At 35.2% G+C, this 22,069-nt stretch overlaps 1 protein-coding gene across 16 annotated transcripts in view; it reads right to left on the minus strand.

The window, feature by feature from the left end:
• Positions 1 to 299: 299 nt before the first annotated feature.
• Robo2 (roundabout guidance receptor 2) overlaps positions 300 to 22,069 on the minus strand; it is a 1,084,901-nt gene continuing 1,063,131 nt past the window's right edge. For 4 of the 16 annotated variants that reach the window (XM_051191750.1, XM_051191748.1, XM_051191746.1 and 1 more), the window contains 6 exons: positions 21,543 to 21,748; positions 12,916 to 13,098; positions 10,570 to 10,743; positions 3,967 to 4,239; positions 2,120 to 2,320; positions 300 to 1,130 (listed from right to left, as the gene is read on the minus strand). In XM_051191750.1, coding sequence (XP_051047707.1) covers positions 1,129 to 1,130; positions 2,120 to 2,320; positions 3,967 to 4,239; positions 10,570 to 10,743; positions 12,916 to 13,098; positions 21,543 to 21,748 — 1,039 coding nt within the window. In that variant the 3' untranslated portion in view covers positions 300 to 1,128. The remainder of the gene's footprint in view (positions 1,131 to 2,119; positions 2,321 to 3,966; positions 4,240 to 10,569; positions 10,744 to 12,915; positions 13,099 to 21,542; positions 21,749 to 22,069) is intronic. The other 12 variants (XM_051191755.1, XM_051191754.1, XM_051191752.1 and 9 more) reach the window with 6 other exon arrangements.

Raw genomic sequence — 22,069 nt, forward strand, 5'->3', positions numbered from 1 at the left:
TGATGTGGCTACATCCTCCAGTACGTACTGTACATGTATTAGAAAGATGAAGAAAATATTGCAATATTCAAGAGTAGCCCGAGTATGCCCTAATAATAAGTTGCTTCTTTCACTCTTTGCTAGAATTTCTAGAGATCATTTTCTTTGTTTCCTTGGGGAGCTTTATGTTATATTCTGACTTAATGATTTGGAAAGATTAACTATGCTAATTCAAAAATTTCTAAACGCTGTAATATAAATACAGATCTCATGAAACACCTTGATTTCATTTTGCACATTGTAAGTTTCAATTTGGTCAATTACAATGGCAGGTAATGTTGCTTCTAAATAAAATTTAATAATATTTTTAAAGCAAGTTAGTACATCTTTGCTACCAGCATACTTCAACACATATTCTGTCTAGACTTAAACGTCCTTCTTTTGACCCCTGCTTTTTTCACGAGTAAAAGCCATCTTTCTGCTTCTTGAAATTGACTCAATATCTGATGCTTCAAGAAGACTTTGCCAACACCATCATTCCTTTGAATCTTCCTATTTCTACACCCCCAAATGAAAACCATCTCACAGTATGCATTCCACCAGCATTACCCAACTTAACTTACAGTACAGAAAATTCCCTTCACATTCAATCTTTTCTTCATGTCATGAGGAGTAGAGATTTGTGCTTATCACCAAATAAAATTGCAGTGCAAAATTTAAACATAAAAAGTTACACAATTAAAAGTTAATATATGGCACCACAGCCCATTAATTCACATATAGTACAACAGACCAATAAGAACAGACAATAATATGAACAGAGCTAAAAAGAGTGAGCTTGCATAGCAATGCAAAAAAGAAATTATATACAGAGGAAAATCCTTTTTCTTCCTGGATGGTGGGTTTAGCTTTCTTTCTTTTTCTTATATACTCCTGACAAGAAAGAGTTAAGGTAGGTGGTGTAATTAAGAGGAGAGCACAAGAAAATAACTGTGGGATATGTGTGGCTGTGTGTCTTTACATTGCATTTACAGTTTTTTTTAATAGTACATAAATAAAGAAATTGTTCATTGCACTGTTAAATGTTATCACTTCCATGAGTTCAGACCTGATGGTCCTCAGAGATCTTTGTATGTCCCCTCTCAGTTACTCTGAAAAAGAGAAAAAAAAACCCACAAAATTCATAAATATAGCTTTCTTATATTTTACATATTCTTCTAGCCTGACTAGCAGTAAAATCAAAGCCACTAGAGAATAAAGGATTGCATTTGTGAGTTTAAGTCCTTTGAAGATTGACAAGGGACAGGGAAGGCCCGGGAGCATGTGGATTTGTGATCCACATGGAGGTTTTCTTGAGGTACTTAGCAGACTACACTGTAAAGTAAGTTAAAAAAAAAAAAAAAAAAAAAAAAAAAAGAATCTACACATATGTGAGTCAAAACAGAAGTTATAAATAAACCAGGGTAACAAACTTTAGCAGTAGCTGGTGGTAGCCAATTCAGATCCTTAGAGAACTGCAATTTTGTCAGAAGTTTGCTGGCATCACAGCATGAACTAGCTCCTGATACTGATGCAAAGCCACCGGTAAACCCACATTTCACTTAAGGAAGTCCATTTAGAAAGACGTTGCTGTTCTCTTTTTTTGAAAATGTAAGAATAAAATAGACCAACTCAACTAGGGGGAACTGCTAAAAAGGTCCATGAAAGCTACCCAGAGAGGCAAGAACATCTTAGTGCTAAACAGCAGACATTACATTCAGCTACCATCACAACAAACAAACAAAATATCAAGTAGGCAATTTGCTTCCTTTTCTTTATTGTACTCAGTTAAAAGGGGCAAAAAGGCCCCTGCCAAGTGGGTTATATTTAACTTGTAAATACTAAGATTAATTACCAGTATTAAAAGAATGGTATAGAGTCTAAATCAAGTTGAAATATCAATGAAATGATTGCATTATTGACTGCTGAAATCAGTTATTCTTGAATTTATGACAAATTCTTAATGAAATAATTGAATTTGGTTGGTTTTTCAGCATATGAAATATTCTTTTATTCAGAAATTTGTTTAATGAAGGGATTCCCATAGGCCAAATATTCTTTCTGAATCATGATGGCCTTTAAAATGACCCAAAAGACTTACATAATTCACCTGTAAACTGTCCTTGACTGTTTGAGCCCACATATCCAATGTCTAGAAGGTCACTGGCATTCCGCTGGTGGCCGCCCCTCAATACCTCAGCCTTCCGAGGGCCAGTGGACCCTTTAGAGGAGGCTGTTCCCGAAGAGCTATGCCCTCCTGGAGATGGGAAGCTGGGCTTGCTGTAGGGTACCAAGGACTCCTCTAAAAAAGAAAACAAACCATAAAAGACTAAATTTAATTGCAACAGAGGGGGCAAACTCAAACCCAACTTTTTTTTCATTTTTTAGCAAATTTAAAATTAGAATTTTAATCAGTCCTGGATACTAAAGGTATTTCCACATGCAGGCAACATTTCTTAAAACAGACACTGAAAGGGATTAAACTAAAGGATCCTGGAATAAGTGCAGAATAGTATTTCAAAGGTTTAAACATGTTGTAATAGAGTATTGCTTAAGAGAACCATTATTTAACAAAAATAATGTCTAAAAATGATTTCTAGGGTTCAGTGAAGCTCAGTTTAATGTTTTCCAAGTAAGACTGAAGAAACATGGTTTTTGTTTTAGTTAAAATTATGGCAATATTCTCTCAATCAGTTTAGAAATAGAACTATATATTGGTGAATTAAGTAAGTGTCTTAAATTTCTGTTTATTTCTTGAGCCAGAAATCTATTGTTTGAAAGATTCTGTGTTCCAATAAAAGAGGACAAAATATTAATTATAATGTATTAATGTTCTTTTTATATACTGTCTATCCAAAAAATAAATTTTGTGTTACAATCAATACATCAGTGCTTAGAAATCTTCTTATTGTTATTCTAATCATTCTGTTTCCTACCCCTCTAACTCCACTATTGTTTCTTCTAATTTTCTGGGTATATGTCATTATTAATTGAATAAAAACAGTTTATTGAATTTACCAGTTCACACCTTAGGCATCTTTTAATAAGTAGGGGCAGGTAGTATTTCTTTTATAGCTAGTAACCTTGCAAAATGTTTCATTAAATCTTTATATTGTGATTGTCATTTTCTGGCCCTCTCACAAAGGAACTTTCTAAGACATTACCATCACGTGATGACAAAAATATACTTATGGAAAATGTATGGGGTAAAGACATACCTAGAGAAGACTGAATACTATAAAGACTGTACAAAAAAAGAATGCTTTGTTGAAGTGTGTATCTGTGTGTTCATTTCTAGTAGATACTAAGCAATAATGGATATTCCTACAAAACATATATTTGTTTAACAGATTTTTCTTCCCCCCAAATAATATCCAAGCAGGACATATGAAGTTTATGTTGTGAGACTTCCAGTAATTTTTTTCTTATAAATAAGCACTCTTCTCATCCAAACGTTAACTTTGAACTTCATTTGGTCTCTTGGAGAACATATGAGCTAAATTCTACTTTTTCTAACTTTATGATACCTGATTGACCATCTACTTTCAGTTTTGTGAGCTTAACTGTTTCCCCTTCTGGAAAGACATGAACTCCCTTTCAAATGAGTGGGTATTTCAATCAACTAGTTGAAGGCAGAGATTAAGTTGATGGAAAGGAAGGAATTTAGTGTTCTTAAAACTACTGAATGTAGACATTGAAGTATATCAACATCAAACTTTTTCTAAGCACTCCAGATGAAACCAGGAGGTTTCTAAGTTCAAAGACCTTATACAGTATGGAATTGGCTCCCTGGAATGTGTGCTGTTAAGTTCTGCTGAAGAAGTCCAATTTGAACAGACTTAAGGCAAATGTGTTCCAGACACCCTTACCAATTGCGATTGCTTTAAAATACCTGGTAGGGGAAAAAGTAACAACAGTTCTACTTTCTTGGGACTGGGCAACACACACCTGATCCAACCCCTTGTTTGTGCGGGGCTTTCCGTGTGTCGTCTTGGCGTTCTGTAGAGTTTATCCAGTCCTGGATGGGAGGCTGCCACTCTAGGGCGGTTTTAGCAGGACAATCCAATGAGCTCTTTGTGTCTTCTAAGTTGGCGGCTTGTTGTCTCTCTAGAGAGCTTCCTTTTCTCTCTGTTGAATTTTCCACGTTACCAGAATGCTGGCTCAGGCCTATCTGCTGTCTTAAACCCTGACTTGGTGGGGGATCTGGTGGTGGGGGAAGATCTAAAAATTTTGAATAATGTTTAGAATGAACTATGGTTTAATGAAAAATACAAGTTTAAGTTCAATTTGAAAAATTGAAAAAAAATCAAAAAACAAAAACAAACAAAAAAGCCCTTGCCCCCTTATAAGTATCACCCATGCAAAAGTATTTATGGAAAATAAAAGTCAATTAATGGCTATTCAAAATGCATGTTATTGACCTGTCTTCTATCTTCTCACCATAGCATCTTCAAGATAAAAATGTACTCTTTTCATCCATCTGTTTCAACAGCATCATATGGACTTACATTCAAGGTACAGGGCAGCTTGTGATTTATTTTCAATCTCCTCTTCAAGATAGAAATAGTATGAGGGGAAAAAATATCACAATAGATTCTAGCAGCTGTACTAGTAAAAGCCCCTGGGAGTAAAAGTTTTCTGAATGATCTCCATGGGAAAGATCATGCTGCAGACATTAGGGACTACAGTCTACATCATACGCAGCATCTGTCTTTGCCCTAGTGTGTGCCACATTGAGCAACAGTCAAAGGGTTAAGCTAACTTTATTAGATGCAATTAACATCCTAACTGACAACTGATCCTGCCTGCTTGTTTCATGAGTTAGCTAATGAGTTACAACTAATACACTATAATCTTCTCTTGTATTAATTTTAATAAGTAATAACCGATGTTCAGAGCACAGATTGGATATGCTAAATGGTGAGTGGTGTAGACAATGGATTGTGGAAATTAGAGATGGGGTGGAAGAGATAAGTTTTTGAAAGTACTTGTCGGAGGAGTTTGGATATGCTCAGGGTGGTTTGACTGTAGCCTGAAAGAGCTTTTAAAATTATACTTTGGAAATGAAGAAAAACTAAAAGTTGAAAATAAACAATTTTTCATTTTCCTTTGCTAGCTCTTCTGATTTTAATCTTTATATTTTTGAATGTCTTCAATTATGATATTGTGTTTCCTTTTATATCTTCTTAATATTATTTCTAAAATGACATGAGTAAGAATTTTGAAATCTAAACATTTATTTAAATCCGGATCATCTAATTTTTTTTACAAGCTATTGTAAATTTCTTGGCTCATCCTAAGATTAGGCAATTATTTTCCTTATTTGTAAAACTTACATATCATACACTATATATTTTTACATGAATAAATGATATTCCACTTAATATGAGCAATTATTCTTCATTTTTAAAATAAATACACTTTTTGTTTCTAACGCTACGTTATGTAATCAGAAAGGCAAAGCCCAATGTTTTGAACACAGGAATCCAGATCTCTTAAGAAGAGCTCAAGCATTCACTAAAGGCCTTCTTTAAAAGCTTACCTCTTCGTTTTATGAGTAAAACATTAGTATTTTCCTTTGGAAAGACAATAATGGTTTGTTGAGCATTTGTTCTCAGGGTTCCAAGTTGAAGTAGCATTCTCAGCTTTCATGGATTTCTCCCTGTCAGATTATAGGCTAGCATTCATTAATGAGATAAGGGATGCTGTCTGGGTGAATAGGATTGCATTTGGAACATTTCTTCCAAAATGAAGAGCTAATGCAATAAAGCGCTATCTGTTTGTATGATAATCTAATGAGTGTAGTGTTTCCTTTACATTCAATACTGGCTTCCTTTGCTGTGTGTTATTATGAATGCAAATTAATTATTTCATTTGAGTTATTGGACTTTGTCAGTAAGGAGAGAGGATTGTATTGGCTTCTAAAATAACATATCTTGTCATTGATTTTTATTCTCCATCTGAGCTGTTTAATTTCTAAAATGGCCAAGATAGCATTTGCTTATGGCAGCTAAAATTCGGATGCCTATTTAATCTGACTTGAAATTATAGAGCTTTGTAATTATATAATATCCTTGGAGATTTTATCTTCTAAGAATAAAATACATTGCATGCACATTGAAATAAACTGGAAAGAGATGGAATTACAGTTGATTGTGGAAAAACTAAAGGTATATAATATAATACATTTACTTAAATTAAATTCATTATTCAATTCTTTGTGGAATTATTTCAAGTAAGTCAATTCACTAGAGTATCTCTCTGGCCCAGTGTGGGTTAGCTATTGTCAAGCAATGACAGTCCAATGACAGAGGTATCTTATTATTCTCTTATATTTTTCAGGTAAATGGATGGGGGAGACACACAAAGACATCAAGCATCTCTTTTTATAAGATCCAACTCATGAAATTGTGTTCACAGATTCCAGCTCAGATCAGATGCTTAGAAAGTACCTCAACTTGATAGTTCAACACAGCGTTGCATCATCCCATAAAGGCATATGTTTCTACTACTTTATTTCTCCTCTCCGTCAGCTACTGTTCATTCTTCTCATTCCCCCAATCTTTGAAATGGGCTTTGATATCTTTTCTTTGTGGTCTGTATCAATTTATGGATATATATCCCATTAAATCATCTCCAATGTCTTATCTTTCTTATTGCTTTCACTGGTGTCATCTGGGAATGAACTACCCTTAGTTATTGCTTCTATGTTCTGCAACTCTCTCTAATTATACAGTTTTGGGCCACTTAATTCTAGATGGAATTTTTAATATTAAAATATGTATTACACTTTTCTATTAAAATAGATTATGCCACCATCCTATACCTATACACACAAACACACACACACACACACACACACACACACACACACACACACACACACATTCTTCTGGGAATTATCCCTTCAACATACTATAAAACTCGATGACAGTTCCTGAACATACAGGTCCTTAAACATGGCTCCTTCCTTACTTGCCTGGTATCATATTCTATCTTATTTATTCCAGTCATACTGCTTGCCTTCCTTTTAAAAATATTCATGAGGATTCAATCGCTATATCAACTTCAAGGATGACCTTTCCCTTTGGATATAAGCATTGTTCTTTTTTTTTCATATTATTCCTGTCTTTTCTCATATGTCAAGCTATTGTTGACACATTCCCTGAAAGACCCCTAAAATCAAATATTTCCTCTTAAATATGTCACAATTTCCTGTTGTTCTTCTCTTCATTGCAATAGTCACCATTTACATACTTTACACATTTATATTGGTCTGAACCTCTGTTTTTATTAGATATAATTACTAGGGGGTTAAGGAATTATACCTATAATATATGCTCACTGAACGTTTAAATGAAGGGACCAATGATCTTTTAAATTTGAAGAATACTACATTGTCAAAGATCTAGGGAAGAACTTTTCACTTAATTGGGAATTAAGGACTAGGGGAAAGACAGAACTCTTTGAGAGAAATAATCTCAGGAGAACACATTTATGGGGATTCATCCATACACCATCTTTGGTTCACCAACTGGTCAGGATATTTTCTTCAAGGGACAGAAGATTCATATTCAACAACCCCTGCTTAGAAGGACACATTCCACAAGAGAAACAAGCATGTCCATAACTGTGTACGGGCTTTTATAGCCTTTGGGACACAAACTGACAATTCTTATTATTCCAAATTCCTCTCTCTGGACACAGAGAAAATTACTTCCTCTCCTCAGAAGGTAATTTGACAGAAGGAGACAGCAATCTTGACAATGACATATGAAAAGTGGAATGTGCTGCTTGCTATTAGGACATTCTACTATCAACAACAATCTGTCATTCTATCTCCAGGATACACAAAGTCCAACTCTAAAATTGGTGTTGCTGAGGGCTGGAGAGATGGGTGAGTAGGTAATATGCCTGCTCTGCATTAAGAACCAGTTTCTATCCTTTAGCACCCACATTAAAAATAAAAGGGCATGTGCTAAAATGGGCTTCCAGTGCTGGGAAGGAAAATACAAAAGTATCCTTGGAGCTTGCTAGCCTACTAATGTGGTCAATGGTGGAATTTCAGAAACAGTGAACACCCTATCTCTAAAAGAAAAAAATAAGTACAGAGTTGTTTTAAAAGACAAACATCATTAGCTGGCTCTTTAAACATGCATGAGGCAAGCTTACACATTTGTGCATCCCTCAACATATATACATGAAAATAAATACCTACACACACACTCCAAAATGATTATGATATCCCAATCTCTCTGAATCCTAAACCCTATGTAACTGTTTAAAGGAACGTCACCTGACTTTGAAAGATGACTGTGTCAATGACAATAAGATTGTTATTATGATAAGATGCTGAGGTTAAATATTTGAGAAAACAGCAACCAATAATTCCCATAATTAGTAAGATCATAAAGACTATTACAAAATCTATAATTCAAAAGTTTCAGTGTGAAGTGCTTATACGGTAAATGCTACTAAGCCATGACCTTGTGCACCAGAATGATCTGATCAGAAATACTTATTACTTTTGGGGTTTAATATGAGCATATCAGTGAGAGAAGTTCATATGTCGAGAGGATAAGATCAATACTACAAATGACTTAAAAGTGTTCAATTAATCATCAGAGCATCTCAAGCAGAAAGGACATGGTGAACAATTTTTTTTAGCATCATGGGATAGCAAATTATACACCCGTGAATACACCTGTATCCTTAACTTTCCATGGAAACACTCCAAAAGAAATAGAGGCATTGAAACAAATGTGCTTGGTGAGCTAAGTCTTCACATGATAAGATTTAAAGGAAGTACAGATATGGCTGCCAGTTTCCTTCTCCACAAAAATAAAGAACAAAAACTTTATTTTGTTTTTTTTATTTTTATTTTTTGGTTGAGATTTAACCCCATACTCGCGAGTCTGAGGACTAATGCCCGGGGCTGGCTTCTCTAAGCCAAGATACAGGAATACCTATAAGTGGGTTCTACCTCAGACAATTACATCAGAACCAGAAGGTCATACTTTAGGATCTTTCCAAATGGTTCTAACATTCAGGGGGCTAATTTCATCCTTTTAATTTTTAGTAAAATGATCTCATGATAAAGCTTAGGTGCACATAAGGAAGTTTTTCATGTTTTTGAGAATGGGACAGAAATCTATCTTTGAATCTAAGGTTCCAGTGAGTACTTTAAATATATTAAGTAACATGGCCTTAGAATAAAAGTTTAGGATAAACGTTTTTAGAAGATATGAAAATCGAGCTGAACGTATTATAACTAAGAGTACTTTATAGACATAATAAAATAATCATAATTGAGCATGTATGTCTAGCAATATTTACCAAAATGCTTAAACATTAGATGATATGTGCAAATAAAATTATTTAAATAAAACATCTTTGTTCAAATTCAGCTGCCAGTTAATTTGTCAATAAAGTGTTATTGAAATCTTTCACACAAATAGTTTTTCAGAACTGGTCTCTTGTTCCCCAGGCTGTCATCGAACTTGAACTTCTTATAATGCTGTCTTACCCTCCCAAGGGCTAGGATGACCTGTAGGTACCAGTTTATGTAGTGTTGGCTAACCAATCTAGGGCTTCATCTTCTTCCTAGGCAAGCATTTTACAAACTTAGTCACACCACACTTATATTGTAAACATTAATTTTCTGTAGATGTACTCACTCAGTAAGGTGTAGATTTAGAACATAAAACTCATGCTCTAGAAAGTCAAAAGTATTTACTATTTGAATGTGAATAGAAAAAATAAAGAAAACAAATCCTGAGCTTTTTTATGGGTGGGATCAATATGTCTATAAAATTCATATATTGAAGTTAATCCTATTATTTATTGGTATGGTATTAAGAAATGAGACATCTGTTAGGTCATTAGATCATATAGTTGCCCTGGGCCCTTATCAAAAACACCAGAATGACTTCTTTTCTTTTCATGTGAGATCGCAATGAGGAGGCACCATCTACAGTCATACAGGAGTCTCTCAATTGCCAGCAACTGTTGGACATTCTAGACTTTAAAACTGAGAAACACATTTCTGTTTCCCATCTTCTCTACTGTTTATAAGATGGTAACCACATATTGCAGAACCCCTAACAAAGACAGTCTTCATATCCGTGGTCAGTGGCTGCCTTCTAGTTCGGAAATTCATGAACTCAAAATCTGAACAAATCACTCCACAGGTTGATGTAAAGGAAGGAGGGCTAGAAGAGACTAATGTGTGACTGTATATGTCCTAATGCAATAACAAACGCACATGCTACACACAGTTTCCTTCCTACACTTAAAATGAGATGCTGGAAATTTTCAGAAGAGCTGAATCTTTGGAAAGATCTAGGCTTCCTATTCTTTCTTGAGGCATAACAACAACAACAAAAGATTTCACGTGAGTGTAAAAGAGTGTGTTTTATTTAAAGATGGCGTGGTACCAAGTGGAAAGCATAGAGGCAATGCCTAAGCTACTATAGCTACTTTACTGAAAGTTAATGATAACACGGAGCATACTTCTTCATGAGTAGATGAGAGTTAAGACAAGAAACCTACCATCTGGCATCCCTTCCCTCCGATGAGGTAACACTGGCTGTGTGTCCATCCGCCCTCCCTTGTGTTTTTTGGTGGGCCGAGGCCGCTGGCTTTGATTCAGGGCCGCGCTGGTGTTACTGTCGGTAGAGAAAGGGCTGGTGGGCCGCGGCCTTTGAGAGGAGGTAAAGGCTTTCCCTGAAACGAAAACCAATGGAGTGGACATAGAGCACACCACTATAACACTCTACATTTGTCTTGCCTTGTGTCTCTGCTCTGACTAGACTATCTGCTGGGCATACCCAAAGATGTCGTTCAAAGACACAAAGCTGGCTACTTATCTGCACAAAATGCATGAAAATGTATGTAATGCATCTGTTTTTTTTTTAAAAAATAAGCTAAGAACACCCTACCAAAGAAACACACTTTTCAAGCAAATGAACCTGAAATAAACCACCAACCAACAGCTTCACATTGCTTGACCATATAATATACCTTAACAATCTTTGCAATGCTTTCATAAATCAGTGCAAATGCATACCACATTTACTTCTCAAAATAAGAGGGTTCAAAAATGTCTGTCTGCTATTTTATTTGATAAATCATGTTTTATTCTTAGAATCATAACCAAGGTCCTAGAATTACACTGGAAGTTTTACATGAAGGGACTGCTGAGGTGCACATGTACCCTCATCACTTAATGTTCACATACAGTGAATTCTACCTCTTTAAGCAGGATTGAATATGGTCAGTGTAGAAGCTAGAACATTATAGTGTTGTATTCTGATAGGTGTATTCTGAGCATGTTATTACATCTTAACAGACCCTACATTTTAATTTATAAGTGAATTGCACTATTTTCTTTTTGATAGATTAGAATATATGAATGGAATTTTTTCCAGGAAAAAGGTCAGCTAATACATTTTCTACAAGGAATATTTTTAGTACTAATTTTATTATGTAAGAAAGGACTGGTTTATGTGCACATATTTATTCTCTTGCGCATATTTTCACTTTATATAAAATTATCATATGCAGTTGCACTGTCCTAAGTCATTGTGACTTGATATTGCTTAATGCTTTATTAGTGATTAGCATATATGCTAGTGCACTTATGCCTTCTAATTTATTAGCTCTCTTTCACCCTCTCCCATCTCTACCTATAGCAAATACTATAAAAAGCACTCAGGCAACATAAAGATTCTGACATGTCTTCTGAAGCAAAACATTTCAAATAACAGTTATATTGCAACATATTTTAGTTTGGATGCTAGATAAAGTAAACCTTTGCAATGCCTGAGAAGTTCTTCCATTTGGATTGAAGAATGCTTAGTGCATACTTGAAAGAAATATTGATGGTAAAGCTTACAATGTCCAAGATATAATTTTATGACCTGAAAGTGTAGCAAAAGTTCAAAGTAATTTTTCTTTACTATTTGATCACCATTAAATCGAAGAGTGCATTTGATGTTGCATGAGTTTATTTTGTTAAGGCAGCATAGCAAATGCACACATTATATTACTATTATGTGCAGCTAAAAAGGAGATAAACAAATATAAGGGCTGTTTTTCAAAAAACAAAACAAAAAAATCCATGATGCTTACAAATTACTGATAAATTACCAGATTTAATCTTACATGTATTTAACCCCCCCCCACCCCGTGGCATGAGATACACAAAACAATTATATAATTTAACTTTGATGCTATCATTAACTGCCCTTTGAAATAAAAATGAATTTACTTTAAAACAGCAATACACATGTAGATATTAATCATATTCAACTCACAAATGCATTTGGTGTATCTTTAGTTAGCATCCTCTAAAACAAATAATAAAGTATTATATTAAGATCTTAGTCAGTTAGGACCATCATCCAAGTGAACTGTTAGATAGAGGTTTTAGACCCATTCACCCCATGCTGAGGAAGCCTTCCAAGAAAGTGACCCTGCAGAATGAAATGGGGCAAGGTAAAATACTGGAGATAAAAGCAGAATAATTTTAATCACCAGGTTCATTATTGATTTTGTGAGGATTTTGCAATGTGTGAGTTGCTGAAATTTTAATGACAATCGTAGTTGTGGCTTTGTTGTAATATGAAAAGGAAGGCCACTGCAATTAGCCAGCAGAGCCATGAAGAGAAAGGATGGCTAAGATGCAAGGTAGTGAGTAGGAGCTTATTTTTGGCTCTATGATTTTAGCATCAATGGAGAGTTCTGGTAACAGAGCATCCATCCAACTGTGTTCATGCATATTTTAAAAAGCCTGTAGTTAGATTCACTGAGAAGAAAGAACAGAAGGAAAGGGCAGTGTCTACAGGACAGGATTGTCTCATGCAAAGAGCGTTGACTGGGAGTCAGTCTACCAACCTGTTCTTGTAAGACTGGTTCCATCCAGCCTAAAACCAGCTTTATCTGCTGCTGCCACCAATGCTTGTGCAAAGCTGCCGCTGGCAAAGATGGAGCCATCTGAGGAGCTACCTACACTAGATCTATGACTAGAAAAGTTACGATCCTCATCAGATGCAGAGCCCCATCCATTTACCATTGAACCTAAAAACAAATGTAGTGGTCCAGTAAGTTGTATGTATCAGATATTTCACCTGTTGCAACACTGTATAATGAGTAAGTTGGCGATTTTATGTCCTCACACTGCTTCTTAAAGCTTTAATGTGAGGCCTTTATCCTCCCTATCATCCATGTCTCCAACATTCTGAGTACCAAAGAACCAAAGCCATTTCAAACCTGTCTTTGTTTGTAGCCCATAGACAAAACATATTCAAACTGGTTCAATTCTTACATTGATTAGATTATCACATGATCATTTCTTCATAAGGACTGCTATGTATATTTAGCTTTCAATGAATCAAGAAAGAGTATTTGAATGATGCAACTAACTGATTGAATTAGAAGGAATAGGTAAAAAAAAAGTGTGAATGTATTTTTAAGGTAGTTCAGATTCCATCAACTACATCACTCATGAAATAGTCACTCATGAAAATAATAGCAACTCATAACAATAGCAACTCATAAAGTGTCTAAACAATATCAGATCAATATGGAACACAAGGAAAACTGCATCTTACTGAATTTCTATTTATGGCAATGTTATGTATCCTTTCATTTTTAATTAGCATAATAACTCATTTTCTTTTGAATGCTAGTAATTCCTTTAAAATAATCACAAGAATAGAATGAACATTAATGTGAGTTTCTCTGCAAAATGAAACACAGTGTTAGTGGAAAAATTGCAGCTTTATATGTCAATAATATTAAGTACCTTGAAGATGTTACAATTAACATTTTCTTAAGGTTATAGATATAAGTCAGTATTCATTTTTTTTCTTAAAATCACAGTGGGAATTTGACCAATTTACTGTAACTAATATGATATTTAATTTGTTTTACAACTAGTTCATAATACAATAAACTACCAAGTAGTGCTTACCCTAATGTTTAGAAAAGAAATACAAGCATGTGTTTATATAATCCATGTTAGGTTTTCTGACAGAAAAATATTTATAATAAATGGGTGAATATAATATTTTAGTGGTTTGTGTCTTCTCATTTTTTTAAAGACAGTAGTGTATATAAGAGTTTGAAGTACTTGAAATGTTAATGAACGAGACAGTGATACAGCACACCCAATTTCAACTGAGAGAAACCAGAATCACAAAGATGCAAAATAACTTGAATAGTGTTAGGTGGAGTAGGGAAAGAGTTTGGATTCTAGTTAAGAAAAGTATACAGACACACTTTTTTCAATCCAAGTAGTCCCCTGTGGCAGGCTACTACTGTAAGGAAGCTACAATAACAAGAGAAACCCAGCCTCCTCCTATGAGATATTCATTCTAGGCTAGTGATCACTATCTAGGAGCAACAGGCCACAAGGGAAGAAGAAAGGAGGCAAAGGACTGGATGGGGTAATACCATTGGAGATAAGGAAAAAGTCCAAGGTTATTCAGTGATGGTCACCAAAGATTGATGAGCCACAGCTGGGAGCAGATTTATGGAATCTGAATCCACTTATCTTTCCCTTTCACAAACTATTTTTAATGTTCTCAGTGTCAAAATAGACATGTCCTTATTCTTTCACTCACACTTTGTCTTTAAATCTCTCAACTTCTTTCTTTTTTGGTACCTTCCATCTTCTTACCCTTGTCTACATTTCTTTCTCAAGAACTTAACCACATTGATGTCTGAGTTTAAACAGCTGTCACCTATCAACATCATATCCATCTCCTTGTCTGGCTTCTGAGTCAATGGATCCTTTTATTATGGGTCCTGACTATCTCTGCAGTATCTGTCTTCAGAGTGTTACCTGCTACCACTTGAGTACACTTCAGCATTGCAACCACCTAGAGTTTCCAGGGTCTTGGTTGACTTGATTCTGGTTCACCTTCAGGCTTGTTTTAGAATCAGTCTCAGCCCCTTGTTTGCCTAACTGTGCATATAATGGTACATTGGTTCCATCCCTTGATTATAGCTATTCCATATACATTCACTAGGAAGTAGAGTTTTAGATATAAATACCTGTTATTCATTCCCATATATGTTACACAGAGATAGTGTTTGTGTGTGTGTGTGTGTGTATGTGTGTGTATGAAAGAGAGTCTAGAAAAAATCATTAATTGGTAGATTAAACAGCATATCATTTTTTTTTATATCTACAAACACAAGTTTGACAATTAGCAAACACCAGGTAAGAACAAGGATAACCTTTACAAATTGCAAGCAATTCATATCTCTCTCTCTTTTTTTACTGACACATTATAGTCACAAACATAATACATACATATTTAAACATTTAATGAAAAATGAATTTATGTCACATAGTCAAATTTATTGGTGTTTACAGCTTCAATCTTTTTAAACTCCTCATCTTAAAAACACTGAAAGGACAGGGAAAAAAAACAACTGAAATTAATGCAGGCTGATGAAGAAGAATCTCACATAGGACATTAAGTTGCTTAAATGTTACAGAGCATAAAATGCCATGATAAAGTGGTATCTTGCTGTGTCTCTATTACATCTTCAGCACTAAAATTAATTTATGATCAGTCGTCAATTCATTTACATGTCAATTTATGCTAAATCCTTCCTTGCTGACAAATGCTTATCCTTAGATCCATTAAGCCACAGAAAAGTCTGTACTCTCTAACACGACCCTGCTAATTGTTGCATTACCATTTTTATGAGCTAGGAAAACTTATGGCTGCCCATATTTTGAGCCAATATTTAATCCAGGAACTATATTAGGTAGCGCAGCTTGTCTAAGTACTTGCTAAGTCAAATCTTCTGCTATAATTGTCTCTTGTCAAAACATTCCAAATATTGACCTTTTCTAGATATAGAAAAAAATGGGAAAATGTTTCTGATGCTCCAAAGATTTTGATGTGCAACATGTATACCTCATGTCCAGGTGTGTGTGTGTGTGTGTGTAACGTAGAAAAACTAAAGAAATATTTAGACAATCTTTTCCTTAGTTTTTATAACATTTAACTTGTTTTGCTCAGATAAAAATCATACATATGGAACATCTTTCCTTTTGTCTGTCAAATTTTGGCATATAATTTGTCTTAAAGGTCCTAGAGTTATTGAAGTAGCCTAAGGCAATTCATTTGTCACTTGTAGGATCTATCAGAAATGTTCCTTCATACTAAAAAAATTAAGAATTTTTGCAGCAAAGAGAAAACTTCATGTGAAAAAAAAAACATTTGGACAGAAAGTTGTTAGGAATAAGGTTTTCCCCTTCCAGCCTGGGCCCACTACTGCGCCAGCCCTTAATAACACACAGAGACTCTGTATCTGATACATAGCTGTTGGCCTGTTACTAGTTTCTTATCAGCTAGTTGTGTCTTAATTATTAACCCATTTTCATTAATCTAAGTACTTCCACGTGGTCTCATCTTACTGGAGAGATGGACCGGACCTTTGTTCTCTCGGGTTTCTACATGCTGACTCTTTTTTTTTTTACTAATTTCTCTCTCCTCCTTGTCTCCTAGTCCTGCCTATCTTCCTTTTCTATTGGACAACAGTGCTTTATTCATTAACCAATAAGAGAAACATATGTACAGAATGACATCTCCCAACAAAAAGTGTTCTAGTTTATTAATATGCCTTTTATTTTTTATAGCCTGCATTTACTTTTATAAAATTTAAATTAGAAACAAGCTATTTTTACATATCAATCCCAGTTCCCTCTCCCTTCCTTTTACCCCTGCCACCAACCCGCTATCCTATTCCCTTTCTGCTCCCCAGGGAGGGTGAGGCCTTCAATGGCGATCTTCAAATTCTGTCATATCATTTGGAGCAGGGGCAAGGCCCTCCCCTGTGTGTCTAGGCTGAGGGAGTATCCATTTATGTGGAATGGACTCCCATAGTCCATTCAAATATTAGGGATAAATACTGATCCATTACCAGAGGCCGCATAGGCTGCCCACTCCTCCTAACTGATAACCGCATTCAGAGGGTCTGGGTCAGTACTATGCTGGTTTCACAGCTGTCAGTGTGGGGTGCATGAGCTCCCCCTTGTTCAGGTCAGCTGTTTCTGTGGGTTTCTTAAACCTGGTTTTGACCTCTTTGCTCATCACTTCTCCCTCTTTGTAACTGGATTCAAGGAGTTCCGCTCAATGTTTAGCTGTGGGTGTCTGCTTCTGCTTCCATTAGCTGCTGATGAAAACTCTAAAATGGCATATATGGTAGTCATCAATCTCATTATCCACTGTTGCTTAGATTATTTGGGGTCATCCTTATACGTCTCTGAACATTTCCCTAGTGCCAGATTTCTCTTTAAACCTATAATGGATCCCTCTATTATGGTATCTCTTATCTTATTCTCCTCTATTCTTTGCATGACTCAATATTTTTGCTCCCTCATGTCCCTCAAGTGAAAAAATTTAATGGCCAACTTTCTAAATGCATGTGTAGCAGGTTAGAGGTGGCAACTGTCAAAAGGTGTGTTTTCACACTGATCTGGGTGAGCAAGTTCTAGAAAAGAATTAAACTATCTAGAACAAGAAAAGAAATAAGTGACAGAATTGCCTTTTAGTCACCATGTGCATGTGGGTTCCAACACTCGAGGCAAGTCTCTATCTCACTCAACAGCACTCACTATTGGCCTTAATTCTGTCACCAGGCAGGTAGAATCTCAACTACATGTTAAGGATACACTTTCCCATCCCTCTCTCACCTCTACTTTCTATAATTTTCTTTTCATGGTAGTATTAAATCCAGGAAATGCTTTGCCTTGTCTCCTACTGTGCATGTTGGAGAACAAATGCTGAATCCTCTCTCTCTGGTATTCTAAAATGATGGCTTGGCATTTAGACAGAAATCTCACCAGCTTATTTCTGAAAATAGAAGCTCTTCAGTGTTTATTTCCCAACCACAAGATGAACATTGAATCCCTAAAGCTATTTTTGTGCTTTGTGGCAATCAAATAGATGTGCAGGATAAGTTAGATGCACAGATTGCCAAAAATAAAAATGATTAAAAAAGGTAATTCCTTTAAAATCTGTCACCTAAATTTGGACAGGCAAGTATAACAGAGTGTAGGACCAAATGTTAGAAAAACAAATGTCACATCTGAACACTTATATCATGATCTTGACCAAGTAAGTATACTGCAAGGATTAATGCAGTATATATATATGTGTATATATATATATATATATATATAATTTTATGTGGTTTCTTTTTTAGAAATACATATTTATATATATATATATAATGTATATATACATATGTGTGTGCATGTGCTTGTGCATGTGCGTGTGTGCATGTGTGTGTGAGTGCAAAAGTATTGTGTTGGTTAGCAAACCAGCCATTATTTTCATATTACATAAGATAAAGTCCAGAGATAAATGTAGGCATTTCCAGAGCAGGGATTACAGTCATTTTAGTTAGCATATAATCTTGGTATATATTTTTGACTTCATCTTGTCATGACTTACCTGTGACCTGATTTCTTATCTGTGACTTGATTTCTGTATTTACAAAATTATAGCATCAGCAATTAAAGAGTTTGAAGGTTAAGTGAATTTTAATCTAGGGTACATTTAAGAACAGAGGGCGAGAAATATCTATGGGAAGTCCCAGATATTTTGCAGTTTAGACTTCAAAATCTTAGTCATACACACTTTATCTGTCATTTTTGTTCTTCTGAGAATTCTTTCTCTCTTTCCCTTATCTTTTGTTTATCTCTCATTTCCTAGCTATGTTTTTAAAATGTGAAAAACCAGTCTGGGTTTGGTAGTGCACACCTTTAAGTGTAGAACATAGAAGTTATCCTGGTCTATTTAGTATGTTCCAAACCATCAGGGCTGTAGAGTAAGAAATTGTCTCAAGACTTTTTAGAAAATGGTAAAAAAAATCATTCTTAAATCTCTGGGTCATCCAAAAATCAGTCACCAGTGCTTAGAAGAATGTTTTGTGTCTCCTTCTACTTCCTCTTCTTTGTTACAATTATTGTCATTATTATTACTAAATTCCTAGTCTAGTGATTATAACAAAGGGACACAGAAGAAATGCTTGTTTGGGCAATAATTAAATGAAGCAATAAGTTTATCAATACAAGCTTTTAGTTACTAGGCTCACACTGTTTGGAATTATTGGTAATGTCTTTTCTTGATTTTTTTTTTAAAAAATGAATATTCATGTCAGAATTTAAGGAAATCCACAGACTGTTCAGTTGCTCTGAACAAATTCTGCATTAAAGTACTTCTTTATGAAGGAGAGTTGTGTTTTCATAATGATTTTAATTATTTATTAATTCTATAGGTATTTTTTCCTGAATGTATGTCTTTGCAGCATTTTTGTATAGTGCCTGCAAAGAGCAGAGGGGCATCATGATTAATGTATACATGTAACTCAGGGAAAATCCCAAAATGCATGTAGGTCTTCAGCATCCTCCCAGCACACCCTCTGCTAGTTCACAAATGAATATTCACATATATATTTCCTGCATACATTCACATATTCTTTCTATATATTCTCACTCATTTTATACACTCACATACAATTTTGTACTTACATTCTCCATGTATGTGCCTATTACATCTAATGTGTACACTCCCCCAATATATTTAGTCACAGCCCCCAAGTGCATGAGTGCACTTTACATGACCCATATCCTCTCCATATACACTCATCTATACTCACACATATTTCATACTCTCACACTCAACACAATAAGTACACTATTATGCTCATATACAGGCATTATCACACAGATACACAAACACACACACACACACAGCCTAGATTAAACATTATCTTCTGAGTTATTAGTATAGGAAAGTATAAAACTTATTTAGCTAGGGTAGTAACAGGTACAACCACACTAAGGAGATGCACTGTCATGGGGCACATTCATTATGGATGAAAAAAATATATGTTAATAATTATGCAGTGAATTCAAGTATCAAAAGAAACTTTGTTTTCTTAGCAATGAAAGCATAGAATTAATTACAGGAGAAGTGAAGATTGTTTGACCACCCTCACATAAGATGTCCTAGCTAAATCCCATTAGTGGAGTATGTAAAGGGTAAAATGGTTTCTGTTGACTTAGAGATGTACGTTTTGTCTCTTACATAATATTTAATGAAGAACGTTAGAGGCTATAGCTGACTTTTTCCATTGCTTTTGAAACTTTCATTGCATTCTTAATAGGAAACAGTTTAGTATTATTGGTGAAATATGCAAAGATATTCAGAATTTTGCCCTAAAGGAGATTATGCTAAAAATCCAGGCAAAGAGGCTTAACATAATAGTGTACTAACAAGTCAGCCCACAGCATTCAGAAGTTTTAACTTTTGCTCTGTCACCTACAGTTGGATTTGCATTTCCAATCACAAAAATATATCTGTGTTTTTAACATCTTCATTAACTTCATAAGGATCTCAGCCTCCAGGCAAAAAGACAAACTGAAAATTGGATTCATTCATCTGATGCTAAGAATCCACAAATGGAAGGCAGAGGTTCTGTTGTGTTCTCAGAGTTATCACATAGCTTAGATATCTATAGGGCAGCCCCAGTTCTGCAGAAGTTAGAAAGCTATTGGAGTTCAAAGAAGTCAGGGATACTGATAAAAAGTACTTAGGTTGAAAGGAGTCATCCCAGTGACATAGAGATAGGTGGTCTGAGATGACCTAAGAGAATGCAGAGGTCAGGGTTAGGTCTGGAGTAGCTATGCCCTCATTATCCAATAAGGGGAATGACTGTGAGTTAAAGGGCAGATAATCAGGCAGAGAAAAACTGAAGTTTGACTCTTGCTACTTCCTTTGTGTATATGTGGGACTTCAATTGCACAATTTTAGATCATTGGAAACAGGCTGCTTCTCAATTCTAGAGTCATCATAGGCATGCATCAACTCAAGTCTTTGCTTATTGAACAAGAAGAAAAATGAGGTGGGGGGTGCTGAGCAATAAACAGTCAAAATAATCACACTTCTTGGCAGAGTACTGGGGATTGGATTCAGCAATGTGAAATGCATAAATGCATTGCTTATCTCACTATGCATGTTTCCACTCCAAAAATAATGCCATGTGCAAACTAAGAGAGGCTCATTCTGAAGACTTGCTTATTTTCATCAGTGAATGGTTTTTCACAGTGAAATATCAAGAAGTGTTTTAAGATCTCATTCACTTTGTATGTTGCTCCCGATATACAAATTATATCATTTCTAAAAGTAAAGGTTTTTCATATAATAGACTTGGTTTCCTAGCCGAGTGAACTTTTCATGAAAGCCCGGGATATAATTGAGTTTCTTTCATGTCTTTAAAGCTTTTTAAAATTCATGAATTTCCTTATCATTTTAGCAGCAAAGCAAAAGTATTTCTAAATCCTTTTTGAATTTGGTGTTTAACATTAACATATTTAAAACGTTACAAAAATAGATGGAGTGGAATGAATCTTACATAAGGAAGCATTTGACTTGTGGTACATTTTAATGTTGCAAGTAGGTCACCTGTTCCCATTTTATCAGTTTTGTTACCTGTCACAGAGCTGTCTAGATTGTCCATACTGGATCCAGGTGTCTGGTCTAGGGCTCTGAGGGGCCTGGGAACTTCTAAGGGCTCCTCTTCATCATCAGCATCCTCATCTGGAACATCTGTTTCCAAATCAGAAATCAGGGCTCCGGACATATACCCTAATGGTGGGACTGGGGGCTGTGGAGGTGTAGTATTGCTTTGAATGTGCCTGGAATTGAAATGGAAAGACATGGAAGACGAGAAGCAATTCATTATCATTCCACAAATCATAATTCATGTTAAATGGTATGTTATAGTAACTCATACTGCTTTCCGTGTTTACTAACTCGCAGTATGTTATTTTACTTCAGGAAAGATCCTGTGATATGGACACATGTGCCTTACCAATTAGCAACCACATAAACTACAAGAGTTCTTGCTTTGATGCTTATAAGGCAATACACAGAGATAAAAATATATATTGAGTAATTGTGTATCAACAAATGACTCAAAAGAGAATAGAAACATTTGACACAAGTTATTTTTACCT

The sequence above is a fragment of the Phodopus roborovskii genome, unplaced genomic scaffold (genome assembly GCF_943737965.1).
Source record: "Phodopus roborovskii unplaced genomic scaffold, PHOROB, whole genome shotgun sequence".
In the NCBI taxonomy this organism is placed as follows: domain Eukaryota; kingdom Metazoa; phylum Chordata; class Mammalia; order Rodentia; family Cricetidae; genus Phodopus; species Phodopus roborovskii.